Source organism: Myotis davidii, unplaced genomic scaffold (genome assembly GCF_000327345.1).
Source record: "Myotis davidii unplaced genomic scaffold, ASM32734v1 scaffold370, whole genome shotgun sequence".
NCBI lineage: Eukaryota > Metazoa > Chordata > Mammalia > Chiroptera > Vespertilionidae > Myotis > Myotis davidii.
This window is the reverse complement of record NW_006288615.1, coordinates 1,441,405-1,455,157: the sequence shown is the minus strand read 5'-3', so window position 1 is coordinate 1,455,157 and position 13,753 is coordinate 1,441,405. Positions and strand designations below refer to the sequence as shown.

Genomic DNA, 13,753 nt, shown 5'->3' with positions numbered 1-13,753 from the left:
AGGGGTTTTATTCCCTCCCTAACTTCAGGGGAAAATCCCTACCTGGGGAAACAACCTTTCTCGGAGAGGTGACCTTGGTTAAAACACATAGTACCAAGAAGGTGAGCAAACGTATTAAGAACAGTATGCCATATATGCCAGGTCCCTTGAAACAGCAAGGATGGACCGGCTCCCGGCAGACCATTGAATATAGAGTTCTGGGTTGGAAATAATTTTCTTTCAAAACTTTGAAGAATCAAATTACCTTTTAGCTTTCAACAACAGATATTCTGATTCCTTGTTCCATTTTTCTGGAAGCTTGCAGATCTTTATCTCCATTATTTAGAAATGTCATGATATTGTCATAGCTGTGGGTTTATTTTTATTCCTGGTAGAGTGACCAGAAGTCTTGTTTTTCCTTGGGTCTGGATTTCCTCAGGATTTTTAGCCTTAAAGTTACTAAATCTTAGGCAAACCAGGATAGCTGATCGCCTTATTGTATCTTGTTTAAGATACTGGTTTATGGACCTTATATTGGTTTTTCTACTCCATTTTTAAATAGAGATATATTTACTATCTGCAGGAATATTACAAAAACAGTAAAGAAAAATCAAGATATTTAAAATTAGTGCTAAAACTTTTATTACTAAGATACTAATTAGCTAAGGTTTTGTTTTTTTGTTTGTTTTTTTTTCTATTTAAAGCAAAAGGGATTAGCTTTTATTTTGGAGAAGTTTTTTTTTAATTTTTGACAGGTTTTAAAAATTTAGGTGAGTGCTTATACTGTTCTTTTTCTACTCACAGTCCATTTCTATAAGCATTTTTTGTAAAGGTCCGTGTAGTAAATATTTTAGGCTTTGCTGACCACATACATCTGTCATGTCTTTCATTTTAACTCTTAAAAAAGTAAAAATCACTTTTAGTTTGTGGGCTATACAAAAACAGGCTGCCAGCTGGATTTAAATTTTAATGCAGTAATGACTTTCAGTCAGAAGATTTGGGCTTATGTGATAGATATTCATACCAGTAAATGGAAATCGGCTTACGTGACTGGTAAATCCAAGAGATTGACTAGCTTCAGGCTTGTTTGGGTCCAGGTGCTCAAATGAAGACAGTCCTATTCATCCCAAGCCTTCCCACAAAGAATCCAGTCATTTATATATCAGTCTGTAAGAAAGTTTCTTATTTCTCTTTGGGTCACATGTCTATCTTGAATGAATCACTGGTGGAGGGGAGAGGGAATGGTGGTTGTAAAGTTGTAATTGGAAATGATTGAAATAGTCTGGCCAATTTGAGTCCCACTCATATAGTAGGAGTATACTGTGAATGACAGTTCATCAGTACCACGTGGAGAAGGGGAAGGAGATAGCTCCCCAGAGAATTAAAAACAAAACAAAAAACGAGGCAGGGTGCTCATAATCGGATTGCTGGGCGTAATATAACAGATGACTACTTGGTCATCTTTTAATGTCACTTTAAAGTTAATGTATAAGTTGGAGAATAAAAACATTCATGTATTTGGAAGTAGTTATACACTGAATAAAGGTGTAAGGTCAGTTTTTCCCTCCAAACAACTTTATTAAATACACTAGAGGCCTGGTGCACAAATTTGTGTACAGGTGAGGTCACGAAGGGGGTAGGGGAGGCCAGGACGTGATCGGCCCTCTGGGTGGACAGTGGGATGCCCTTGCTGGCCTGGGATCCGGATCCGTCCTGCTGACATTTGCACCTGTTGTCTGGAGCCACCTGGGAGCCGTTTTCATATTGTTTCTTCCTCACTGACTGTCTAGGGAGGTGAAGCAGCTGCGGTCCCCGAGGCTGACTTCCAGGAGGCCGGTGGACTGGTCCATTGGTGCCTGGCCAGTTCTCCAGAGATTGGACCTATAGGACTACTGAGGGAATGAGTGGCTGCCACCAGGCTGGTGGGCCACCGGGATGGGTTGGTCAGCTGAGCAGTGCTCCTGCTGTGAGCGTGTACTGACCACCAGTGGGTAGCCCCTGCGTTGAGTGTCTTCTCCCTGGTTGTCAGTGCGCGTCATAGCGACCAGTCATTCTGGTCATTTGGTCGCTTAGGCATACACACACACACACACACACGCACGCACGCACGTGTACGTATACACAGTAGGTCCTCTGGTTACGTCGGAGATCCGTTCCTACAGTGTGTTGTAATGCAGTTTTCTCTGTAAGTTGGACCCACCTGCATAAGCACCTACGTCACTCACATGGAGCACATACACAGCAGTAGTGAAGTGAAACATTAAAAAACATTTAAAAGAAAGATAACGGTGCCTGACCTTTACTTGTGGTAAATAAATAATAAAAAACATAAAGCACATATGTTGAAATAACGGAACTTTTTTTTATATATCAATAAATGGGAGAAGGCAACATAACCACAAAATGATATACGTCGAGGACTCTCTGTAGATTGATATTTATGTTTACTTTGACTCCTTAAACAGAACAAAAGGAATCTTTAGGGAATTGGAAAGTTTACTTATTATTATTACATTGATAAAATATTTTACTATTGGGGAGGCTATATTTTTATTGTAGGATTTTGTATTAGTTCTGTTATGTGTATATACCTAAACAGATCATGTAAGAATTATAAGTAGAAAAAAAAAGTATGACAGTGACTATGTATCACCCAGTTGTATTTTGCTACTTTTAAAGTAACACAATTAACAGTGAAAACCTTACCTTTCCAAGGATTGGAATAATTCTACCTTTGGTGACTCTGGTAGTGAAGTAGTAATCATATTACTGTTGCTCATTTCTTCTGCAAAAATGATAAAATTGGGATCATTTCAGTTTTGTAATGAGAAATACTTTTAAAATTTTGAAGTAGAAAAGAAAAATCAATTGCAAATAGAAGGTACCCAAGAACATCTTAACTCCTTTTACACTAATGAGGGTCCAGAAGATAAAATTTCTAAGGCCCTCCATCTGTTTATTTTTTTTTTAATTCTTATATTTAAAAATCCAAGTTTTTAGTTGGATACATGAGAGGTTTACTTACTTTATACTTCAAATATCACACTTTATAAAGGACTAATTTTTTAAAAAGATGAAGCCCTGGATTTTGAGTAAATCAGTTTGAGACTAGGAATACTTGTTCAAAAGAAAAAACAATAAGACATACCTATATTGTAGAAGAAAATATCAATTAGGACTTTTAAGAGAATAATACTGCCAGTTTCACCTTTACCTGAAAGAAAAATGACCATAGGAATAGCCCTGGCCGGGTGGTTCAGTTGATTGGAAAATTGTCTTGTATACCAAAAGGTTGAGGGTTCGATTCCCGGTGTAGGCACATACCTAGAATGTGGATTCCATCCCTGGTTCGGGCAAGTGTGGGAGACAACTGATCAATGTTTCTCTCTCCTCTTCCTCCCTCCCTAAAAATCAATTAGAAAACACATTCTTGGGTGAGAATTAAAAAGAAGATTATAGGAATATATTTATAGGAACAAATTCATATATTCATATACCAATATAATAAGATCAAGGAGCTTTGATAAAAGTAATATGTCTACATGTATACCTAACTTCATTACACAAGGCATTGTGGATAAGAATTTATTATTATGAGCAGTGATATTCTGCTTGCTTCTCAGTGTGGCATCATAACAATAAATGATCAATACAGTTTTTCTGCGTTACAGAGCCTGGGAGAGAGAGAGAGAAATAGAGATAGATTGATTGAAATTGTGTGTGTTCCCATGCACCTGCATCTTAATTGGTTTTCAGTAAGTTGTAGGTTTATACTTACCATTTTCTCTTCTATTAAAATACTCCTTGACCCGTAGGATGAAGAAAACATATTTTAATTATATAAAAATATTTTTATAGAGAGAGTTTTATAGTTTTTTCTTTTGCTATACAAACATATTACCTGAAGGTTTCTAAAGGAACCAAAAATCAAAGTTTTAACACTTTTCCAGAAGTATATTGAACAAATAGTATACTGTTCTGCTTCAGAATAAACTTGGGAATTGTGTAGTTATGCACTTCTAGGCAAGTCAGTTAATATTTTTGTGTGAAAAATAAGAATTATCATAACTTTATACCTGAAATTGCTTTTATGAAAAATTCCGTAGCCGATCTAAAACTGAAGATATAAAAAAGTATATTCTGGCAGCATCAATTTGCTGAATGGTCAAAAAACCCCACATTTCACATTCACATTTCTAGGAAGTACTTGATTTACCCAACTGTTTTATCTTTAACTTTCCTTTTTCCAAGAATTTATATAGTTCTTCCAAGAATTGACTTAATTTGTTTAGAAATCCTGATAAGTTTCTAATTACCAGTCTTCACAACATCTGAGATGTTTCCCTGTTGTAGTTTTTGGAGAGCAGAGTATGTAAAAGCTAGTTTTGTTTCCCATAATAGACCTGGGTAATGTTATAAATAGTGATACCTCTTTTCCACTAGAGAAGACTATATGTAGCAGCTCCTTTACCATGGAATTACTTTCCGGACAAAATGTTTGAGGCTATTTCTCCTAGTTTATGGGACTACATTGAGTTATGTCAATTAGCCTGACAGTCATTTTACATTGTGGTATGATTATAACATCAGTTATAAATATTTAACTCCAAGGATGGATAAAGAGTTTGTGCACATATGTGAAGAAATACCGTACCATACCACTCCACAGTAAAAAAGGAATGGAAGGAATAGACTAAAAGGTACAACATGAATTTATCTACAAAACACTGTATGATTCCATTTATATAAAATTCTGTAATAGGCAATAGCAACAAAATAGCAAATCAGTGGGTGCCAGAGCCTGATGTGCTAGGGAGATTAACTGCAAGGGGCATGAACGAACATGGATATGTTGGTTATAATTGTCTTAATTGTGGTGTTATGTGGGTGAATACATTTGTCAGACTCATTGAACCTCATATAGTCAAACCAAGTACCTTTTGTCATATTGGAAATTATATTTGAAGTTGTTTAAAATAAAGTTAAACACCAAAGTATGAAATACAATAGTTCATGAGTAGTGACTTGTAAAATAAGTTTGGTCAAAAAGTATACTGTCAACCTCAAATTAGCTTTAGAGCAATAGTAGCCCACGGTTGAGTATTAAGTTGAGTATTTTATTTTGAATGCCACTGAATAGATGTCAAATTTTGTGCTTGTCCATTACTGTCTTATGCCATGTGTAAAAACACTTTAGTATTATATGAATTAAGTTAATGACAGTAATACAGGGTTTTTAACTTGCTTTATAGCACTTTGTTTTTCAGTGTTTTAATGTAATGTGCACTCATGTTTTTTCTCTCTCTGAACTGTATGTTTTTTTACTGTATTACTGTTTAGTCACACAATTCAGATAGGTATAATTTAATATTTCCTGAAATATTAAAAATAATTTCTGAATTTTTTTAACATTAAAAAATAGTGATTCTGAATACCTGAATATATTCACTATTCTTCTCCCTTCCTCTCTGAAATCAATAAAAATGTATTTTAAAAAATATTTATGCCCTAACCTGTTTGGCTCAGTGGATAGAGCGTTAGCCTGTGGACTCAAGGGTCCCAGGTTCGATTCCGGTCAAGGGCATGTACCTTGGTTGCGGGCACATACCCAATGGGGAGTGTGCAGGAGGCAGCTGATTGATGTTTCTCTCTCATCGATATTTCTAACTGTCTATCCCTCTCCCTTCCTCTCTGTAAAAAATCAATAAAATATATTAAAAAAATAAAATATTTATATTTTCACGGATTTTTTAGAGAGAGGGGAAGGGAGGAAGATAGAATCATGGCTGAGAGAGAAACATGATGGGCTGCCTCCCTACACCCGCTACTGTGGATGGAGCCTGCAACCAGGGCAGGTGTCTTGACCCGAATCAAACCAGTGATCTCTTGGTGCATGGGTCTATGCTCAACCACTGAGCCACACTGGCCTGTCATTAAAGATTCTTGAGTAGCTTGCTTTTCACTTGGCAACTTCCATTATCCTCCTATATAATAAAAGGGTAATACGCAAATTGACCCTAATGGGGGGACTACCAGTCGCTGTGACACACACTGACCACTAGGGGACAGACGCTCAACACAGGAGTTGCCCCCTGCTGGTCAGTGTGCTTCCACAGGGGGAGTGCCACTCAGACAGAAGCCGGCTCATAACTGACCACCACAGTGGCGGTGGTGGGAACTTCTCCCACCTCCGTGGTGGTGCTAAGGTGTCCGACTAACAGGTTAGGCCTGCTCCCTGCGGGCTCCTGGGCTGCCAGAGGATGTCTGACTGCTAACTTAGACCCGATCCCCTGGGGAGCAGGCCTAAGCTGTCAGTCAGACATCCCCCAAGGGGTCCCGGACTGCGAGAGGTTGCAGGCCAGGCTGAGGGACCCCCCTGAGTGCACAAATTTTCGTGCACCAGGCCTCTACTACAAGTACTATCCCAAGTGAGTAAACTGAAGTTATAAATTAAAAGTCTAAATCAAGAGTAAAGAATTTCTTTCACTTTAAAGCAGTGAAATGGTAAAAAAGAAGAAAAAAAAAAAGTAAAACAAAAAACTTCCTAGGATCTGGAGAATTATTGTTGTGCAATTGTTTTGAAAAGTTAACATCTATTTAAGACAGCGGTTCTCAACCTGTGGGTCGTGACCCCTTTGGGGGTCGAACGACCCTTTCACAGGGGTCACCTAAGACCATCAGAAAACACATAAATAATTACATATTGTTTTTGTGACTAATCACTATGCTTTAATTATGTTCAATTTGTAACAATGAAATTGGGGGTCACCACAACATGAGGAACTGTATTAAAGGGACGCGGCATTAGGAAGGTTGAGAACCACTGATTTAAGATGCTGCCACAGTTCTAATGGAGATATGCTTGTTAACTTTGTAGGCCATTCAGTGTTGGAGATCTTTGTTTGAATAGAACACACTGCACAGTATGTTATATGATAACATCATTGGGGAAGGGTAGATGGATGCTCTGATGACTTCCCCATCCTGTATAATAAAAGCCTAATATGCTAAGTGTCTGGTCATCTGTTCAACCAATCAAAGCATATCAATAATATGCTAATGATATGCTAAGGCCACTCAACTGCTCGCTATGATGTGCACTGACCACCAAGGGGCAGAAAGTGGACTGGTCGACCAGTCACTATGACATGCACTGACCACCACGGGGCAGACGCTCTGACCGGTAGGTTAGCTTGCTTCTGGGGTCTGACCGATCGGGAATGAGTGAGACGGGCTGGACACTCCCTGGGGCCCTCCCATTGTCCTTCCCCAGCTGGCCAACCTCCTGTGTCCCTCCCTGGCCCCGATCGTGCACCGGTGGGGTTCCTTGGCCTGGCCTGCACCTTCTCGCAATCCGGGACTCCTCCGGGGATGTCGGAGAGCTGTTTAGCCTGATCCCGCAGGCCAGTTCATAAAATAGTAATATACTTAAATGTTATACCTTTTTAGAACTTAATACCTATAAATGTATTAGCATCCAAAATAACATGTGTACTTGATTCATTTTCCCCCTACCCCTCCAATTGTACAATATTCTGTAAATTGGACATTTCATAACTTTAAATTGATATTCCTTGCTGATAGGATGGTGTATAGCAGTGGTCACCAACCTTTCAAACCTCTGGTTGGCAACTGCTGGTGTAAAGAAAAGAAAGCATTTTGTTCTCTCATAGCCTTATTTATGAACTGTATGTAAACTAGGTGAAATGGGACAGTGTAAAGACAGTGTAATAAAGTGATAATGGACACTGGCTGGTTTCTAAGTGGTTAGAACATCAGCCCAAGGATGGAAGAGTGGGGGGATCGATTTCAGGTCAGGGACATATACCGCAGTTGTAGGCTCCATCTCCCACCCTGGTCAGGGCACATGGAGGAGACAACAGGAGGATGCAACTGATGGATATGTGTCTCTCTTACATGGATGTTTCTCTTTCCCCTCTTCTCTTTGCTTCCACTCTCTCTCTAAAAAAAAAAAAAAAATCAATGGAAAAATATTCTCGGGTGAGGATAAAAAAACAAGTGAAAAGTCCTGGAATATATAGTATATACAAAAAAACCAACAAAACCTCTTGGCTTTAGTTAGTGGAGAAAAGTAGTGGACGAATAGAGATGTGGTAGGAACTCCTAGTTTGAAAAGGCTAAGTAAAGGCAAACTTTCTAAATAAACCTGGCAGACTGCTAGAGAGGCCATGAGAAGATTCTATGGTCTTTGAACCAGGACGATGAAGAATTTTTATTTTAAGAGAACTTCTCCCTTTAAAATTTTACTTTTGCATTTCACATATATAGGTTTAAGAAAATCTACCAAGAAGCGCAGTGAATCCCCACCTGCTGAGCTCCCCAGTTTGAGGCGGAGCACACGCCAAAAGACCACGGGCTCCTGTGCTAGTGCCAGGTAATAACTTGGGTTTTTCCAGTTTATGATTAGTTCATTATTTGTGTTTTAGAATTTGTTGCCTCTATAAAGGAGGGTAGATGGGTCTATGATTTTTTCCTCAAAATCATTAACTTTGTAAGATTTATAAAATTATTAAAAGTTTCACTTGAATATTGAATAAAGAAATTTATCACTATTTTTATGAATTTTTTTTAAATATATTTTTATCGGTTTTAGAGAGGAAGGGAGCAGGAGAGAGCGAGAGATAGAAACATCAATGATGAGAGAGAATCATTGACCAGCTGCCTCCTTCATGCCCAACACTGGGGATCCAGCCCACAACCAGGGCATGTGCCCTAACTGGGAATTGAACCATGACTTCCTGGTTCATAGGTCGATCCTCAACCACTGAACACACCAACTGGGCTGTTTTCATGCATTCTACCCCAATATTTATTTACATGTTTTTGCTAAGCTTTAATTATACTAGCTTTTTTTTTAAGGTGCTGTTTATTTTATTTTATTGTATATAATAAAATGCATATATTCATTTTTATATATATACTAGTGACCCGGTGCACGAAATTTGTGCACACTAAAAGGGAATTAATTAGAGGAAATATTTTAATATTGCTATTTGCCCTTTCTCTATAATAGAAGTGTCAGAGATGAAAGAAAATTAATAAAATATATATGAAGATAATATATACATTTATTAATAAATAAACAATAACAGTGGGGGATGCATCCTCACGTCCCCTGGCCTTGCTGTGCATGCAGCGCCACTCACCCGTGCCTGCTGCACACGCAGCCTCCTGCTGATGGGTCGTTACGGCGTGAGGGCATCACAATCATTTGCGTATTAGCCTTTTATTATATACAATATATTTTATTGTTGATAGTATTACAGATATCGCCCATTCCCCCCCACACCCCTTTACTCCTTTCTTCACAGCCCCCCACCCCACCTGACCCCCTGGTCTTCACTACCCTATTGCCCGTGTCCATGGGCTATGCATATAAGTTCTTTGGTTTATCTCTTGTCTCCCCTTCCCCACATCTAGGTATGTCATTCTGTTTCATGCCTCCATGCCTCGGGTCTTATTTTGTTGGTCAATTCATTAGATTCAGCAAATAAGGGAGATAAAAAAAGAATACTAAAAGACACACAGCCAAAGACTTAGAGGGGATATAAAGAAAAAGGGAGGAAAAAAGAAGATGAAAAATTGGCTTTATTGAAGCAAGGAGGAAGCTAAAAGAACTAGTTCCAAAAAAATGAGTTCACGTGTCATAGGTTCGCCATCACTGGTATAAGAGGAAAAGAAGAGGAAACAAAATAAATGAAACGATGAATTTAAAATGTAGTAATAATGGGTATATTAAGATATAGATAGGAAAAGTAAAACAGAAAAAAAGAAAAAACAAAATAAGAAAAATTAATAACAATAAGAATAGACTGGCGTAGACTAGAATCAAAGGAAAGAGAAATTAGAGATATGGAAGAAAAAACCCAAACAACAAAAACAAAAAAGTTTATTCACACACACACCAAAAAACAAAACCACATACTCAAAAACCTTTTTTGGGTCTGCTATTTGTGGAGCTTGCTTGATTTTGCTCTGATATTGTTGGATCTGCTCACTTCGTGTGTCTATCCTGGGCCTCCTGGGAGCTTCTCTAGTGCAGGCGAATGTGAGTCAGCTATCCCTTTCTGGCCCTGTGCAATCTGATTGAGTTCTGAGAGGTAGAAGCCCCTACTAGTCCAGTGGTTGGGACTCCTTAGCCCAGAGGTTGGGTCTTCCTTGAGTCTCATGCCTTGATTGTCCCTGTTCTGAGCTGTATTGTACTCCCTTCCCCTATGGAGTTGGTCCTGCAGGTGTCAGCTGCAGGCGTTGGGGGTGCCACTGGCTTTCGCTTCACTTCATGATGGTCTGGGTGGTATCTGCATTGGGCACGCATGGGGTCTGTTGTCATTATACTAGTTTTTTTATAACACTTTTATCCTTTACATTTTCCTTCATTGCTACATTGTTTTCATAGTTATTGCCAAATAGTTGGACATTTGATTGTCTTCAAAGTTCTAGTCAACCAAATAAATCTCTAGTGAGCATCTTAATGCAGATTTGGGTTATTTTCTTAAAGGGAGTTGAATTTTCCAGTAGTGTGATTAATGGATCAAAGGGATGCCTGTTTTTGTTTGTTTGTTTGTTTTTTAAATATATTTTACTAGAGGCCCGGTGCACAAATTTGTGCATTGGTGGGGTCTGGCCGGCCCACCCTGATCAGGGCCGATTGGGCCAGGCTGGCTGGGGGGAGGGGACATGGGAGGTTGGCCAGCCAGCCTGCCCCTGATCGGGTTGGGGAGCTGATTTGGGGTGGGCCAGGCTGGGGGCAGGGCCGTGGGCAGTTGATGGGCAGGCCCTGCCCCCTGGTCAAACTCCGGTTGAACTCCCGGTCGAGGGGACACTTTGCATATTAGCCTTTTATTATATAGGATTGATTTTTTTACAGAGAGGAAGGGAGAGAGTTAGAGAGCTAGAAACATCGATGAGAGAGAAACACCGACCAGCTGCCTCCTGCACACTCCCCACTGGGGATGTGCCCGCAACCAAGGTACATGCCTTTGACCGGAATCAAACCTGCGACCCTTGAGTCCGCAGGCCGACGCTCTATCCATTGAGCCAAACCGGTTAGTGCAGGGATGCCTGTTTTAATGGATGTAATATTGCCTAATTAGTTTCTAAAAGTGTTGCCACAGGTTATTGAGTTTAATGGGTGAGTGGGAGAGATGTACTTCATTTTGTATACAACACCGACCTGGCAAGGAAAAATGTATTGTTTGTATTTTTTCACGTCTTTAATTCCCATCTCCCAGTTACTGTTTTGGAGCTCATTTTCAGAAGATCAACTACCTTTGTTGTGATAAGTGTATTTTTTCACATATTTATTTTTATTTATTTATTTTTACATACTTTTATTAACTGATGGGGAATCTTAGGTTAAAGTTAAAAATCTTTTTCTGACAATTTTATTCCCACATTTTCTTTTTTTTGGCCTTTGAACTTGTCTTTATTTCTGATCATTCCTTTCCAACCATCCACCCGAGGATTAACTCCCACAGATGCACCTCGAGCCCAATTCCCCAGCCCCTCCCCAATCAAACCAGATGCATGTTTCTGATAGTAGGACACTGTCTTTGAGGTCCCATGAACTCCCCAACCTTTGTCCCTGCAATCCTGTACCCAGGCTGGGTCCCTCCCTTTCCCCATTCACACTGAGCATGAACATTAAACGTGAGTGGCTCTGCATACTGCACCCCTGTCCGAGGGGTCCACAGTCTCATGGGTCCTGTAACACTCCAGGGGGACGGGGCACAGCTCGCTCTCTAAACTGCGCAGCCCGGCTCTGTGGCGCAGCAGCTTCTTTATGGTGGCCACGGAGAGGGGGTTCTCAGTGTTGGTGAAGTCCCTGAGCTGGTGACAGCGGCTCAGGACATGCAGGATGGCCTCAACTTGGGAGTCCATCATCACACAGTTATCTAGGCGTAGGTCCTGGAGGGTGGGTGCCACTGCCTCAACAGAGCTCGGAGGGGCTTGGGACTAAAATCAGTGAGGTTGGCGCCATACAGACGCAGGGACTTCAGCTGCCTGAGGTCGGGCACTGGAACAGGTGTGTCAGGTCTGATTGCGTCAGCTGCCAGCAATGCCATATGGAGTTTGTCCAAGGGCGTCTGCAGGCACCTGAGCATCTGGTCCAGATGGCCTCGGAGGAAGGAGGGAGAGTCCAAGTAGAGCTTCTTGAGGTGCTGCAGCCTGAGCATCTGAGAGAGGAATTGGGAAAAGTATCCCTGCTCCTCCTGCTCCTCCCTCTCCCACTCCTGCTCCTCCCTTTCCCACTCCTGCTCCTCTTCCTCCCTCTCCCACAAATATTCCTCCTCCAAGACCTGCTTCTTTTCCTTCTGTTCCTCTTGCTCCTCTTCCTCCTCCATTTCCTCCTCCTCCTCCTGTTCGTCCTCCCCCTCAGCTAACACCTTGATGTGGTAGAGAGCGAGACTGCAGGTTACTCATCTGACCCAGGTAGAGAGCAAATGTCCCCAGGGTGGGCAGGTCGCAGGTGCAGTCCACTTACACCTCCTGGATGCAGTCCAGCTGCACCCTATCCAGGACCTTCCTGGCCCTCTGGAAGGGCAATTCGAAAAACCTCAGCATCTTGCAGCACAGGTGTACCAACCCTTTTCTCTGCTGGGCCCATTGGATGATGTACATGAAAAACTTAACCCCGTCCATGGGGTGCTCCATGTTGGGGCTGGAGCAGTGCACAGCCACTGGTCCTCTCTGAGAGCACTCCTGTGTGCTGTGTCCACACCACATTCTCCAGAGGTTGACATCCTTGTTCCTTAAATCCAGCACCCGCAGTTTCCACCTTCTGGGGCGAACCTCTTGGGCAAGCAGACTGTCAAGCCCCTCCAACACTGCTTTTAAGACCATGACTGGAGGCAGCCTCATCAAGCTCCCCAGAGGGAGGACAGGGAAGGGCCAGGCTTGCACCAAAACCTTCAGGGGCTTCCGCATACTCCCAAGGCAGGCCTGAATGAACAGTAGTTTGAAGAACTCAGCAGGCAGGTACTCCAGAGCTGCGATGGCCGCAGCCTGGTTTCGCAGCAGGCTCCTTCCTGTCAGCCTCAAGACTGTGGGTGGGGTCCAGATGCTCATCTTCAAGGTGCTCAGAAAAAAATCCTGCAGAAACGTCTGCTGTGACTGGGTTGATTGAGGCTCAGATCTCAGACCTGGTGGAGAAAGAACCACGGCACTGACTGCACAGCTGGAGGACTCTATTCCCACATTTTGAGGCTTGGTCGTCAGTTGGTCAAGTGCTCTTGTACTGCTCGCTATTCACAGCCATGTAGGCTTTTTCTTTCATTTACATTCACTTTGTTCTCTTTACTAAATGTGCCAAAAGCCAGTGATGGAGCAACTGATTTTAGTTTGTCTTCTCCTTTCTAACTCGGGTTGGTAGAAAGGTTTAGAAAGGTTTTAGCACTTCTTTAGTTCTTCTCTAAAGCAATGGACTTTGCTGTTGGCCGTGAGTACAATAGTGACATAAGGAAACAGTATGATTTGTTTCCTGTAAGTCATAAGAAAAAAACCCTGACCACTTTAATCTCTGCTTTTCCATTTTCTAGTTCTTTCTGGATTGTTTGAAATATCTGGAATCAGTACAACTATTTGCTTTTGAGGTTTCTAGGCAGTACAGGCAGCCCTCGTTTTATTAGTGCTTCACTGTTGTTATACTGTGTAGAGTAGATACTGTGTTTTTTTTCAAGTTGAAGGTAAGACCCTCCCCCAGTTGCAAAAAAATTACAACTCGCTGAAGGTTCAGATAGTGGTTAGCTTTTTA

The 13,753-nt window shown here is 41.2% G+C and overlaps 1 protein-coding gene across 1 annotated transcript in view; it reads left to right on the top strand.

The window, feature by feature from the left end:
- Window positions 1-13,753, top strand: part of TRIP12 (thyroid hormone receptor interactor 12) — a 121,980-nt gene that overhangs the window by 50,184 nt on the left and 58,043 nt on the right. The window contains exon 5 of the mRNA XM_006760405.2: window positions 8,269-8,374. Within this exon, the coding sequence (XP_006760468.1) occupies window positions 8,269-8,374 (106 nt within the window). The remainder of the gene's footprint in view (window positions 1-8,268; window positions 8,375-13,753) is intronic.